The 14,358-nt window shown below is 59.6% G+C and overlaps 1 protein-coding gene across 1 annotated transcript; it reads right to left on the bottom strand.

Moving 5' to 3' along the window:
- Positions 1 to 1,410: 1,410 nt before the first annotated feature.
- GADD45A (growth arrest and DNA damage inducible alpha) lies at positions 1,411 to 3,356 on the bottom strand. The gene is made up of 4 exons (XM_048313524.1): positions 3,200 to 3,356; positions 3,015 to 3,116; positions 2,732 to 2,945; positions 1,411 to 2,181 (listed from the first exon to the last, which is right to left on the bottom strand). Exons 1-4 carry the CDS (start codon positions 3,241 to 3,243, stop codon positions 2,068 to 2,070), a joined length of 474 nt encoding a protein of 157 aa, XP_048169481.1. The 5' UTR covers positions 3,244 to 3,356; the 3' UTR covers positions 1,411 to 2,067.
- Between the last annotated feature and the right edge of the window lie 11,002 nt (positions 3,357 to 14,358).

Raw genomic sequence — 14,358 nt, 5'->3', positions numbered from 1 at the left:
TGTTGATTGTTTTCTTCCCAGGAATCTGGGAAGGAATTGGAATTTTTGTTTGGTTTGGGATCCCTGTTCCCAGCCCCAAACCAGCTCCCTGGTGTGGCTGCAGGGGTGTTCTTTGCCCCTTAAATAAAGCCTGGGGGAGGGGCTGGCTGCTGATCCAGATGTGGGATCCTGGATGGTGACCCAGCACAACTGCCCAAATCTGACAGCATTTAATCCATAGGTTTTTGGTAAAGTCACCATTTTTTAAATACAGTATGCAGGGACACGTGAAATCTGGAGTGGTGACGTTTGCACTTCACTTTTTGCCATCAATACCCCCAAGAAAAAACAGGGATTGTAAAATTTGGGGGAAATACAGACTCTGCCCTCGTAGAATTTTTTAAAAAAGGAGAAGTGAGACCATTGCATCCACAGGTGCTGGGAGAAACTCGTGGTGAGACCCCACCATGCTGCATCATTGGGCTGCCCATCTTTAGCTTTGGCCAAGCTGGCTGATTTGGGGAGAAAAATGAGAATTTGGGTGCTGGGCCAGGTGCTCCCAGGGCCACCCATTTTGTAATGTGGGGATAGGCCTGGGGATGACACCAGGAGGAGCCGGGGATTCGGGAGGGTTTGGATGGAGTCTGAGCTTGGAGAAATAAATCGGCTGCTGGTGCTGCTGCAGCGTCGCCGGGCCCAGGGTGGCACCGGCCTGTCCTGAGCCCCGGGCTGGACACGGACAGGGCTGGGTGGCCCCATGCTGGAGCATCCCGCGAGTGGGAGAACAGGTCCAGCCTCCCCTCCCGGCTGGGCTGGCACCTTTCCTGCGGGGCTGGGCACAGAGTGACCCCGTGCCACTGCTGGGGCACACGGGGGCCCTGGGGTCCAGCTGGGTGCCCTCAGGGAGGGACAGGGTGGGGCACCGGTGTCCCCGTGGCCTCCTCGGGCAGTGCCAGCAGCAGGGGGGGTGTGGATTTTCCTGCCATACGGAGAAATCCCATCTGTGCCAGCCTGGCACCGGGAGCTCCCGGCCCCGGGGGACACGGGCCGAGCTGGGGGTGCAAACAAATCCCCGGGGCGTTGCAAGGAAACACTGGGGCAGCTTTTCCTCCTCCAAGGAATCAGGTTTCCCACCTGCCGAGAAGGAGCTGCAGGAGCGTGGAAGCCTCGGCAGCAAAGCCCCAGTTTTTTAGCCCCTGTTGTGGCAGCAGTCAAGCAAAACAAACAAACAAATAAATAAATAACATTCCCAACCTTTCCTGCAGCACATCGGCTGCTTTGGCGTTTAATTGCTTGGGAGGGGCCGGGAATAAACCCACACTGGAGCTGCACAACAGGACCTTGCCCATGGCCAGGACAAGGAAGCAGCTGCTGCTCAGCCCTGATGCCTCTGCACTCACTGAGTAAGGAAATAAAACCCTGGGCCAAAGGTTTGATTTTACACTTTATTTCAAAAAAAAGAAAACACAAAACAAGAACACCATAACCCCAGAAAACACTCGAATTTCAAACAATTATATTAATGGCGCTGCTCTTGCAGCCAGCTGGGAGAAGATTCGTGGTTGCAGACCAACTGCTTGAGGGCATTTCGGTTCTCAAACCTCCAAGTATAAATAATTTCTCCATCAATATCAGAAAATAACTTATTATTATTATATATCTTAGCATAAAAACGTGAGAATTACCATCCCAAAAATACAACAACATTGCTGGCAAAAGGCCTCGATTAACCTTGTTTGCTCGTTAAGGTGTTTAAAGCAGGAACTTTAAGTGGCACTTAAGGACAGAAAGAGTGAGGGGTGTTCTCGGGAGGGCACCCCGGGCACGTCGGGCTGGGCTCATCCCTTGTTTTCCTTGGCTCCCACACTCGGCATCGCTCGGCTCCAGTCCCACGCCTCGCTCCACTGCAGCCAAACCCCCCCCGACGTCAGTTTTAGCTTTATAATTTTATATTTTTTTTGTTGTTGTTGGGTTTTATTTTTCCTCCCCCCCCCACCCCCCGGAATCCTGGAGCCGGGACAGGGAGTTCCTTCCTGAGCAACTGCGAAAGTCTTGCACCACTCCAGCGGGATGGGGCCGGGCTCGGGGTCACCGCTCCGGGAGGTTGATCACCGGCACCCACTGGTCCAGGTACCGGCTCTCCCGGCAGAAACACATCAGCTGACTCAGCGCTGGATCCTTCCACTGCGAGGCCTGCGGGTTCTGGAAAGGGGACGGCAAAAAGCTTCAGCAGGGCAGCAAAAACAACCCGAGCGCGGCACGGGGGGGGGAAAAACAAAAAGCACAGCAGAAGGCCCAGGAGTGTGAATCATCTTAAATTGCTACCGAGGCAAACAAACAAGTCAAGCCTGGAAGCATGTGAGGAGTTTAGCTTTGGACTCTGGGGCAGAGTAGGGAAGGGGGGAAAAAAAATAAAAAGAGAGAGAGATAAAAGGGGGGAGGGAAAGGAAAGAAAAAGGGAAAAATAAAGAGGGGAGGCGAAATATAGAGAAGGGGAAGGGAGGAAAAATAGGGAAACCCCCCCCCAGAACAACAGGAGAAAGAGGGGAAAAACAAAGGAGAAAGATGGGGGAGATAAAGCAGAAGAAGGGGAGCAGGACCCCGCTTTCCTCGGGGCGCGGGAAGCCCCGCGGGACCCCCGGTGCCGGCCCGCTGAGGCCGCGGGTTCGAGCCCCGGGCGCGGCATGTCGAGGGGTCCCGGCCGGCAGCGGGGACCCGCGGGTGTCCCCCCGCGGCGGCGGCCCGGGCTCACCGTGACGAGCACGCAGTGCAGGTCCGCGGGCGGGTCGGGGCCCGCGGCGGGCAGCAGCAGCTGCGCCAGGCGCGCCGGGTTGCTGACGCGCAGGATGTTGATGTCGTTCTCGCAGCAGAAGGCCCGCAGCAGAGTGAAGTGGATCTGCAGCGCCGCGTCCCCCGCCTCCTCCTCCTCGGCCGCCAGCAGGCACAGCACCACGTTATCGGGGTCCCTGCGGGGCACCGCCGTCACCGCGGCCGCACCGGGCAGGGGGCAGCGGGGGGTACGGGGGGTCACTCACACGTTGAGCAGCTTGGCCGCCTCGTAGACGCCGAGGGTGAGGCTCCGCTGGCTCAGCGCCTTGCTCAGCACCTCCTCCAGCGCGTCCCCCGCCTGCTCCATCCTGCGCCGGGACACGCGGCACCGGCCGTCACCGGCCACCCCGCGCCGCTCCCCGCCCGACCCCCGTCGCCCCCCCGGCCTCACCTCCCGGCGGCGCGGCGCTCCCCGGGCAGCTCCTCCAGAGTCATCACGGGGACGAGGGCACGGGGACAGGGCCGGACGCGGGACACGGACGGACACCGGGCACGGGACGCGGCCGCGCTCCGGCCGCTCCGGCCCCGCCGCCTGTGCCGGACAAAGGCGCCCCGCGCGCGCTACCCCCGCCCGCCCCGGCCAACCCGCGCCACCCTCATTTGCATACCCCGCTGCCATTGGCCTATGCAAATGAGGCCACGCCCACGTGCTGCGGAGCCCGGCCGGACCTGACCCCGCTCGGAGCGGTCGGGAACGGGGACAGGGAATGGGAATGGGAATGGGAATGGGAATGGAACACGGGCAGGGACACCTGCCACAGACCAGCCTGCTCCCAGCCCCAATGTCCAACCTGGCCTTGGACACTGCCAGGGATCCAGGGGCAGCCACAGCTGCTCCGGGAATTCTATTCCAGGGCCTCCTCACCTTCCCAGCCAGGAATTCCTTCCCAATCTCCCATCCAGCCCTGCCCTCTGGCACTGGGAAGCCATTCCCTGTGTCCTGTCCCTCCATGCCTTGTCCCCAGTCCCTCTGCAGCTCTCCTGGAGCCCCTTCAGGCCCTGCCAGGGGCTCTGAGCTCTCCCTGGAGCCTTCTCCTCTCCAGGTGAGCACCCCCAGCTCTCCCAGCCTGGCTCCAGAGCAGAGGGGCTCCAGCCCTGCAGCAGCTCCGGGGGCTCCTCTGGATTTCTCCAGCAGCTCCACGTCCTCCTGGTGTTGATCCCAGGGCTGGAGCAGCTCTGCAGGTGGGGCCTCACCTGAGAGGGGCAGTGGGACAGAATCCCATCCTTCGATGGATGCAGTTCTCTGTCTTCCCTGCCTCCACAGGGGTTGCACTCTTGCAGTGCTCCTTCCAGGGGACACCAGTGTGCTCAGGACACAGCCTCACCAACCTTCAAACACAGGGACAACGTTTGCCACAGGGAACAATGTGGCTGCCCCATCCCTGGCAGTGTCCAAGGCCAGGCTGGATGGGGCTTGGAGCAATCTGGGATGGTGGAAGGTGTCCCTGCCATGGCAGGGGTGGCACTGGATGATCTTTAAGGTCCCTCCCAACCCAAACCAGTCTGTGGTTCTGTGATCTCTCCCTTTGCAGGTTTCCAAGAACTTGGTGCTTCTCCGGGAAGCTGCTCCCACTCCAGATGTCCCGTGTCAGCCCTGCAGACCTCCGGGGAGGATTTCTCCTGATGGGTGCTGTGTCAAAGCTTTCTCAGCTATTGCACCCAAACCCCTCCATCCTCCCACAGCCGGTACCAGAGCTCTTTCCCAGCCTGGCTGTGGGCTGGCACATTCCCACTGGCTCCATAGAGCAGGGCTGCAGTCGGGACCCTTGGTGGTCCCTCACGGAGATTTTGGCAGCGTGTGCTTTAAAGTTTTGCTTGTGTCAGTGTTTTCCTCCAGCTCCTGAACAGCAGGAGCCATTTTCCACAGTGGTGTTTGCCGAAGCACAATGTGCAGAGGGTGGTGCCGAGCTGCTCTCCGTGCACCTCCTGCAGGATCACTGAATTGGCCATCTGGGACACGAGATATCACAGAATCACAGCGTCCTGGGATGGTTTGGGTTGGAAGGGACCTTAGGGACCGTTTTGTCCCACCCCCTGCCTTGGCAAGGACAGCTCCCACCATCCCAGGTTTCTCCAAGCCCTGTCCAGCCTGGAACACTTCAGGGACATATGAAACCAGAATGCAGAGGGTGATTTCAGTACCCCCCGGGTGCGTTGGCTCCGGGAGGAAACCTCGCAGGAGTTTGTTCTGCAAGTGCCCCCCCGGCTGGGCTCTGGCTGCCCCCGTCCTGCTGCTGCAGCCTGATGAGACCCGACACGACTTAACGAAGCCCACAGCGTTGGGAGAAAGGGGGAAAAAGCCCTTTTTGCATCAGGTGGAGGGGTGGCAGATGGCCGGACCGCGGCAAAACAGGTGGGAGCATTGTGTGGTGACCCTCCGAATTAAGTTCGCTTAATTTGCTGTATCTCTATTAGCAACTGCAGGCGAGGGCTCTGCGGCGAGGGCTCCGGCCCCGCAGCCCCATCTGTGCCGGCCCCAGAGCTAAATCTGTCTCGGAGGCAGCTGGGAGGCAGCTGAAGCCTCTTTTCTCTCTCCTGGGCGGCGGCAGCTCCGGGACCCGGCAGGCAATGCTCTGAAACTGCGCTTTCCCTGCAGGCTTCCCGGCTGGGCGCAGTTTTCCTGTCTCTCCCTTTTCCCAGAGGAGCAGCAGGGATGCTCGGGAGGTGCCTGGGTGCCTCGGCTCTGCTGCGGGGACAGTGGGTGGCTGTGCTGGGGATGTGCCGTGGCTGCCGGCCTGGGCAGCCCGGGATGGAGCCGGACCCGCAGTTGTCCCTCCGTCAGTTCCCAGCTGGCAGCTGCTGCTAAACCTTCCTTTCATCGCCTGCCAAAAGCGGCCGGGGTGTTTTGCTCTCCCCCTGCCCTTTAATCCTGACTTTCATCATTCACCAGGCTGTGCTTGCCCTCCCCTCCGTGTTCAGCATCACAGAGTCGGGGGTCAGGAGCTGTGTCGGGCTCAGCCAAGGGGCTCAGCTCTTCCCCCCACCCGGCAGACCCTCACCCCAAATGTTCTCTGGCTGTGGGGTTTGGCTGCCCGTGGTTGGAGGCAGCTTGGCGAGCAGTGGGTTAACCTCCAGGGATGTGGGAGATGCCCACTGGAGTCCTCGATGGGAGCTGTGCTGGGGAGGACTTCTGGGCCAGCTGGAGAGGTGCTTCCTGCACGTCAGAGCCTCAAGTTGTTTAATTTCAGTTTTTGGGAATGAGACCAACCATCAAACAGTGTCGGTGAGAGGTGACAAAGCCCCATCCCTGCCGGAGCCACCGGCAGACAGCCAAGGCCCTTCCCGGGGGCTGCCTCCGAGTGGTCCCAGCCCCTGAGCCCCACAGGGCCTTCTGCTCCCTTCCCACTTGGCTCTCTGCTGTCCCTTGTTTGGGTGTCCCTGATCCGTTCCCTTCTTTCCCTGCATTGCCCTGTCCCACATGGGGCCTCTGTCCAGCCCCGCTGGCCCCTTGACCATCCTGCTGTGTCCGTTTGCTGGGACACCCCACCCGTCCCCTGGGCAGCCCACGCTGCTGTGCCAGGGCCACTGAGTGTTCCCAGTCCCCTCCGGATCCGCTGGATACCGAGGGCAGCGGGTGCTGCTGCAAAGCAAACGCCAGCTTGCACATTCCAGAGGCGGCCTCTGGTCCAGCAGCCGCTGTTTTCCCAGTGCCACCAGTTCCGTGTCACCGACCTGACCCCGGTGCCCCAGCTCACTGCTGTGTGCAGCTTCCACCTTCCCAGAGCAGGGCATGCCACCCCGGAGCCTTGCAGGAGCAGATCCCCCGGGCTCTGACACCCAGGAAACTTTGGCTTTGCCTCCCTGTGGAGCAGGGCAGAAGCCTGGCGTTGCCCCAGGGTCCAGCTTCCCTGGCACCATCAGTGCCATGTCCCCTCCAGCGCTGGCAGCACAACAAGAGCAAGAAGGCACTTTCCCCCTGTTTTCCTTGGAGTTTCTCCATCCCTGATGGAACTAAAAGCGGGGTTCAGCTGGAGCTACCCCTGCTGGTGTTCAGGGTTTGACTTTGGCCAGACCTGGGAGCGCACAGGGCAGCCAGGAAGTCTGGGCCTGGCTGGGTTTGGCTCTGGAGCTGGGCACGGTGCCAGCAGCTTTCTCAACCTCCCAGGTCACGGGAGTGCAGCTGAGAGCCCGGCTCGGTGGCACGGAGCAGGGATGGGACTTCCCTGGAACAGACAGCCACCTCCTGCCTGGCCCAGGCTCCTTTGCAGGCTCCTGACTGGGGGTTACCTCCCCCAAAGGTGGGAGGGCAGGGGGCTGGGGGGCTGCGGGATCTGGGATGTGTTTATCCCACCCGGTTTGCCTGCACTCAGCACATTCCTGTGGCCCTCCGTGGTGCTGGAACATAGCTGGGTCTCCCTGGCTGCAGCACTCTGGGGCTCGGCAGCAGGAACTCTGCAAACAGGGAGCACAAGTGGGAGCCTGGGAGTGCTTTAATGGCTTTGAACTGAAGGAGGGGGGGATGGAAATTAGAGATTAGGAGGAAATTCTTGGCTGTGAGGGTGGTGAGACCCTGGCAGCTGTGGCTGCTCCATTCCTGGAAGTGCTCAAAGCCGGGTTGGACAGGGCTTGGAGCAGCCTGGGATAGTGGAAGGTGTCCCTGCCCACTCCCCAGGAGAGTGGAACTGGATGAGCTCTAAGGTGGCTTCCAGCCCAGGATTCTATGATTATATGGATCACCCATGTCCCACCACCCTGGGTAGCTGCTGGAATGTCTTTTCCTTCCCCAGCCTGTGAGGTGCTGCCCCAGCAAGTCCCTGCTCGGCTCCCAGCAGCTCCTCATACCTGTGAATTCAGGGCAGCAGAAACCTGCGCTGCTGCTGGCAGGGAAATTCCATCTGCCTGCCATCCCTTGCCCTAGATGCATCCCTCCACCCCTCCTCCCTGCATGGAGCAGGTGTTTTTCACACCCTGTGCAGGCCGGGCTCACGTGGCAGCCTCGAGTGCTGGTGGGAATCATCCGGCCGGGCAGCGCCGGGCGAAGTCCAGGATGGGGACAGGGAGAGCTGCAGGAAAATAAAACCAAACTTTGTCCATTTAATGGCAGCGTGGGGCCATAAACCAGCACACGAGTGGCTCTTCCGTGAGGGAACACTGTCCTGCCCCACAAGGAATTGTCTTCCTGTGCCCTGCTGGAGACACCCAGCCTCCCACGGGCAGCTCCCTGTTTCCCAGGTGCTTTGCTTTCCCTGTGCATGCAGAAGAGCTCTGGTATGAGCAGAGGGAGGGCTGGACCCTCCCCAAACCAGCCCCCAGTCATGAACGTGGAATCAGGGAACCGGGCTGGTTCAGCCTCCAGTCAGAGTTACATTTCCTGGTGTTCTGTGGGCAGCAGGGAGCTCGGGGGGGGACATTAAATCATTTAGCTGAATTCATTTTGTCTCCTATAAATACACGGAGTGGGAAGAGTGTTTGGAAAGCAAAGGGGAAGGACCTTGGAGCGAAGCCCTGAGTTCGATGGTCATTGCAGCAGAGATAATGAGACAGGGATGTTTATTTGAGAGCAGATTACAAAATATAAACTAAAATATATAATATAAAATGCATATAATGTTTATGAGACCCCATTGCAGAGCTGCCTCCAGCCCTGGGGTCCAACAGCAGGAGGACTTGGAGCTGCTGGAGTGATTCCAGAGGAACCCCAGGAGCTGCTGCAGGGCTGGAGCCCCTCTGCTCTGGAGCCAGGCTGGCAGAGCTGGGGGTGCTCACCTGGAGAGGAGAAGGCTCCAGGGAGAGCTCAGAGCCCCTGGCAGGGCCTGAAGGGGCTCCAGGAGAGCTGCAGAGGGACTGGGGACAAGGCCTGGAGGGACAGGAGCCAGGGAATGGCTTCCCAGTGCCAGAGGGCAGGGCTGGATGGGATATTGGGAAGGAATTCCTGGCTGGGGAGGTGGGCAGGCCCTGGAATAGAATTCCCAGAGCAGCTGTGGCTGCCCCTGGATCCCTGGCAGTGTCCAAGGCCAGGCTGGATGGGTTTGGAGCATCCCTGCCCAGGTTCGGCCCCTGCCCGCACACGGACAGGGACAGGGACAGGGACAGGACAGGGACACGGAGGGGACGCGGCCGCCGTCGCTCCGGTGCCCTCTGGCGGCCGCACCGGGGGGAGCACCCGGGAGCTCAAGCCGGGATATCGCGGCTCTGGCACGGCAGGAAAAATGCGTTTGTTGGTTTTTTTGATGTAGTTTTGCAGTAAGGAAAAAGAGAACGATGAGTGCAGCCTTTAATCATGGGATCCTGACAAGGACAGCCTGGTGGCACCAGTGGGATTAGGGTCTGTTTGTGCTGACCCCCCTGCCCCACTGTGGGGCTGCAGGCTGGGGGCCGCCAACAGCCCAGGGAGTCACTTGGGCTGTGAAACCAGAAGAAACATTGGGTGAGAAACCATCCCATGGAGGATGGAGGCAGCGGCTGCAGGAGCAGTGGGAGCAGGGTGGGATGGACCTCAGGACGTCCCATCCTGATGGCATCTCCACACCAAACCTGTCCAGCGGTGCAGAGAGCAGGGGAGCCCCAGGGGAATGTGGGGCTTGTGCCCCAAGCCCAGAAGCTCTTTAGGAGGAATTAGAGGTGATGAAAGAAGCAGAAAAATGCAGCTGCACATGCTCCAGGGCACCTGCAGGGAGCTGCTTCCTGGCTGGCCTCATGGAGCAGCAATGTCCTGTGGAGCAGGAGCAGGGCCGGGGGCTCCCGGCATCCCTGAGCGCTGCCGTGTCACCGGGGATGTGGCTGACACCGGGGATGTGGCTGACACCGCTTCCCACCTGCCACGGGGGGAGGAGGACCTGCACTCACTTCCTGGAGCAGTCAGGCCAATCCTTTAACATGAACCTGTTAACAAGGGTGGTTTGTTTGTCTTGCGAAAACGCACACTTCTTTTTTAATATGCATAATTTTCTAATTAGAATTAGAATTAGAATTAGTTGGAAAGAGATGATCTTTAAGGTCCCTTCCAGCCCAAACCATTCTGTGATCCAATCACCTTGACCACAAACAGGACCTGCGCCATGGACAGGACGGGATGCCCACCATGCCACCGGCCTGGGGATGATTGCCCACCATGCCACCAGCCTGGGGAGTGCGCTCCCTGTGGCACCTTATCAGAGCTGTCAGTCCTGCAGCTCCCTGCTCATTTGTGTCCTTATCTAAGGGAGCAGCTGTGGGGACCCTGTGGGACATCAGCACTGGGACAGTCCATGAGCGACACAAGGCAGAGGGTGAAGAACTCAGGGGAAGAATCCTCAGTGTGGGGAGGGGTTGGGGGTCTTGCTGCAGGTCCTGGGCTGCAGGCTGAGCATCTTTCATTTGTCTGTGGTGCCTGCAGCCCAGGAGCCAGGCGGGATGGGTGGGATCCAGGCAGGACGGGTGGGATCCAGGCGGGATGGGTGGGATCCAGGCAGGACGGGTGGCCAGGCAAAGGTTCACTTCCTGGGCAGGAGCTCTCGCAAACACATCCCGAGCCTTTGCATCTCCTCCTCAGGAGACACTTTTGTGGCCGATGCCTTAAGGACAGTGTGTGATGGAGAGCCAGCCCCCGGATGCTCAGCCTGTGAGCAGCCTCCTGTGCGCTGCCCTGAGGTCCAGCCCCTTCATCCCCCCAAACATCCATGGAAAAGGGTGGTCTCTGCACCTCAATATTCCTGCCTGTACATCAGCTCCGGGCTCAGGAAGCACCCCAACCCCGCTCTACACCCCAAGGATGCACAGCAAGCCTACCCGGGGTGCACTGCACCTACCAGGATTTGGGATCCCCTTTGGAGGGCTTGGGACAGGCAGGAGCAGTGGGGACACCTCCCAAGCTGCCACCCGAGCCGCAGCTGAGCCGAACGTGCGACAACAGCCCCGAGGCTTGTTTGAGACGTGCGGGTCGGGCAGCCCACGCCGCTCGTTAGCAGAGCTGGGTGCCTGTAATCACCCTAATGAGTAGGTGCCTCGCCGAGCAGCAGCAGAGGCAGTTCCGTGACCTCCTTTCGGCGTGTTTGATCTGCCTGTTCCTGTATTTCCTTACCCGGGCCAGCTGCTGCCGCAGCAGCTCGGTCGGCACGCGTGGGCCCGGGGCTCCCGGGAACAGCACGTGGGCTGAGCCGGTGCCCTGCTCAGCCCCTGGGAATACCAGCCTGGGAATACCAGCCTGGTCCGTGACAGACGGTGCCGGCAGGAATGGCTCCGACTCATGGCCCAAACCTGGCACCACGCTGGTGGCGGAGGCGGTGTCATCCCCGCGCCTGGAACACGCGAGGTTTCTGCACGGGAGCTGCTGCTGCTGCTCCTGCACGTCCTGCTCTGCCCAGAGTCCCACCGAGGTCCTGGAGTTTGCGCCAAGCCTGTTTCAATCAAGCACAGCAGAGCAAAGGGGTGCTCAGCTGAGTGCTGGGGAGCCGGTGCTGGGATTACTCCGTGTGCTGCACGCCCCTCAAGGATTTCTCCCCACTTCCCCGGGGGTCCTGCAGGGCTGGGCTCCTCCCAGAACCCAAACAGGCAGGAGAAGCAGGCAGGAGGATCAGTCTGGACAAGGAAAACTGAGGGCCCTGCCCCATGTGCAAACAGCAGCGGCTGGGTGCTCCCAGGCTGGGCTGCTGGCACGGAGGGCTTGGCTCAGGTCAGTTTTGTGTCAAATGCATCTGCAGGGACGAGAAAAACCAAGCACTGGGGCTGGGTCGTGTTTGGGACAGGTGCCTCGTGTGAGAAGGGCTTTGGGTGCCAGAGGGCCTGGGATGGGCTGCGCTGATCCCTGCTCCAGCAGAGTTTATCCTGGTGCCACCAGGCTCAGGGCTCAGCTGGTGCAGCAAAGACCTCGGCCAAGCTCAATCTCCTTGCTCTCCTGCAGCTGCCAGGTGGGAAACTGTGTCTTCCTTAACTCAGCCCTGCCTTGGCCGTGCCCCAAAATAAACCTACACTCGTTCCTGCCCTGCATTGTGCTCCATAAAACAAAAAGGCCGTTTTTATTTGTGCAGCGGATGAACTCTGTGCTCCCCGCAGCCGCTGGAGGGGCAGGCTGAGGGTGGTGAGAGTGAGCGGGCAGGCTGAGGATGGTGAGGGTGAGCAGGAAGGCTGAGGATGGTGAGAGTGAGCGGGACGGACGAGGATGATGATGGTGGGCACTGTCCCTCCGCAGCCCCACGCCAGGCAGGGTTGGTGTGGGGTGACTCAGAGCACTCTCGCCTGCCCCGGCTCGGCAGCAATTCCCGCGGATCCAGCGGAGCTGCCGGCTCAGCAGCCCGGCCCAGCTCCCTTGGCCGCCCTCCACACCCCGCGGCCGGTCCCGCTCGGAGCTGGGTGAGCAAACAGGACGGGCTGGTTTTCGGCACGGCGAGAACGAGCCGGGCTTGGCGCTGGCAGGGCTTGGAGGCAGCTCCATCCCCACCATCGCTTCCCCAGGGGGACCGTGACTGGCTGAGGGTCTCCTGGACAGCCTCAGTGGCAGTGTCACCGTGGGGCACGCTGACACTTGTACCCCAGAGGGTTTCATTGCCCCAGGGACAGTGCCAGCCCAGATTTTGTCTGTCTGTCGGTTCAGGATAAAGGGCAGCGAGTCAGCCTGCTGGAAGATGGCTGTTGCAGGAGCTCCTGTGCACATTCCATGTGCGAGGGTATCCCAGTCATCACTGGCATCCCCATATCCCTCTCAGGCACCTGATTCCCTCAGCACCAAGGCCTGTGGCTGTGGGCCAGGGTCAGCAGCGAGCCTGGAGCAGGAGGCTGAGCTGCTCCAGGCCAGGCAGTGGGGAAGGAGTGGGGGAGGCACAACTCCCAACACCGAACACGCGGCCGTGGGCTGCCCCACGCTCGGCTGCAATCGCGGTTTAACGTGTTCCCTTTCCTGCCACCCACAGGGCTGCAACACCAGCACAGCCAGCCTGAAATAAGGCGGCACAGGGGGAAAAACACAGCGTCTTTGCTTTTTCCAGGCAGAGCAGGCCCTGCTCCAGCTGCCGGTGCGTTCCCGTGGCCGTGTGGCGGTGCCAGCGGCGGGCGCGTGGGAGGAGGCAGCGGGCACAAAGTGGCCGTGTCAGCGGCAGCGAGACGGGAGCAGCCTGTGGAAGCAGAGGCAGCTTGAGCTGGCAGGGAGGAGCAGCTTTCTGCTCAGACAGTTACCAGCCTGCCCAGCGGGTTCCACTTAGGCACGTCCCAGTCCTCCCAGCACTGCTGCACCTGGCCCTTGGCTGTTCCATGGAGACGCCTCCTAATTTTTCACCCCTAACTTCCCCCAGTAATGACCCTGGGAAGAGCTGCTGCGGGTGCTGGAGGTGGCAGCCGGAGGGGCTTGGGCAGGAGGGCTTGGTGCCCACTGGGAGCTGAGCCCAGCAGTGGTGGGTGCTGGGATGTGGAGGCTCCCCTTAGTCCCGCAGCACCGTGATCCCAGTGTGCCTGAGCTCTCCTGAGCCTTTTATGAAGGGGAAATGTATCCCCACTGCAACAGGGAAATATAATTTTCTCCTCTTCTCCATCTTTTCAGATTAGGAAGGGAAAGCCTCTCTCCTCCAGGGCAGTTTCCAAGGGAGGTGTTTGATCACCGCAGCCAAGGAGGCTCCTGTGCACCCACCCCTGGAAGTGTTCAAGGCCAGGTTGGAGCAATCTTGGAGTTTTGGAAGGTGTCCTTGCCCATGGCAGGGGTTGGAACGGAAAGAGCTTTTAGGTCTTTCCAACCCAACCCATTCTGTGATTCTATGACTCCGTGCCCCAGCCCCTCCTGGCCCCCCCATTCTGCAGCACCAGGCTTTGGGAGCCAGGGAAGGGGTGGCTGGAGCACAGCTCACAGAAACCAGCCCAGCTCACAGAAACCAGCCCAGCTCACAGAAATAGCAGCGACAGAAGGAGTGTTTGGTGTACCCGACCTTCTGCTTTGTACAGCTCCAGTGCTGCTTTTCCAAACTAAAAATACCTCTTACCTTGACTGCTCCAAGGAAGAACACTTGCTCGACAGGTTGTTTAGGATTCAGGGGAAGAAAGTTCAGGCAGAGCTCAATTACTCTGCCTTAATTTACAAGCCAACTTCTGTGTCTGCATGATTTGCTTCGCTTGTCTGTGCACATTTTAAAGCACAGAGCAATGCTGGGGGAGGGCATTTTTCGCTGCACGTACTTAGGGTAGAAATACTGCTGTTATTCACATCTTTACAGCCCTCCTCATAATGAAACTGCTGCATTTTCTGCCATATTAAAAAAAAAACCAATTAGTGCTGTGCTGAAATGAGCAGAATATGTGGGAGGATAAAGATGTGCATTGCAGATCGTGAATGTCCTCGTGACTTCTGCCTTCTCCTGGTCATTCCTGCTGTCCCGCTGGGCAGTGCTGGGTAATTCCGGGAGTTCTTCTCGGAAGGGATCCATGTGTGGATGCAAGCTGAGAAGTTGCTACATTTCTCTGTGATGTGTGTGAATTTTTTCATTCTCAGAAGTCATGGCCATACTTGACTTTATTTGGAAGCAATCCCTGTATTTCCTGTGGCCTGGAATCACAGAATCATTAAAGTTGGAAAAGACATCCAAGATCATTGAGGCCAACCTAAGGAAAGATTCATCTCGAAGAAACCTCCAAGCAGTATCCTCCTCGTTCACA

This window comes from Corvus hawaiiensis, chromosome 9 (assembly GCF_020740725.1).
Source record: "Corvus hawaiiensis isolate bCorHaw1 chromosome 9, bCorHaw1.pri.cur, whole genome shotgun sequence".
Lineage (NCBI taxonomy): Eukaryota > Metazoa > Chordata > Aves > Passeriformes > Corvidae > Corvus > Corvus hawaiiensis.
Note: the sequence above shows the minus strand (reverse complement) of the source record. Positions and strands in the feature narration are given on the sequence as shown.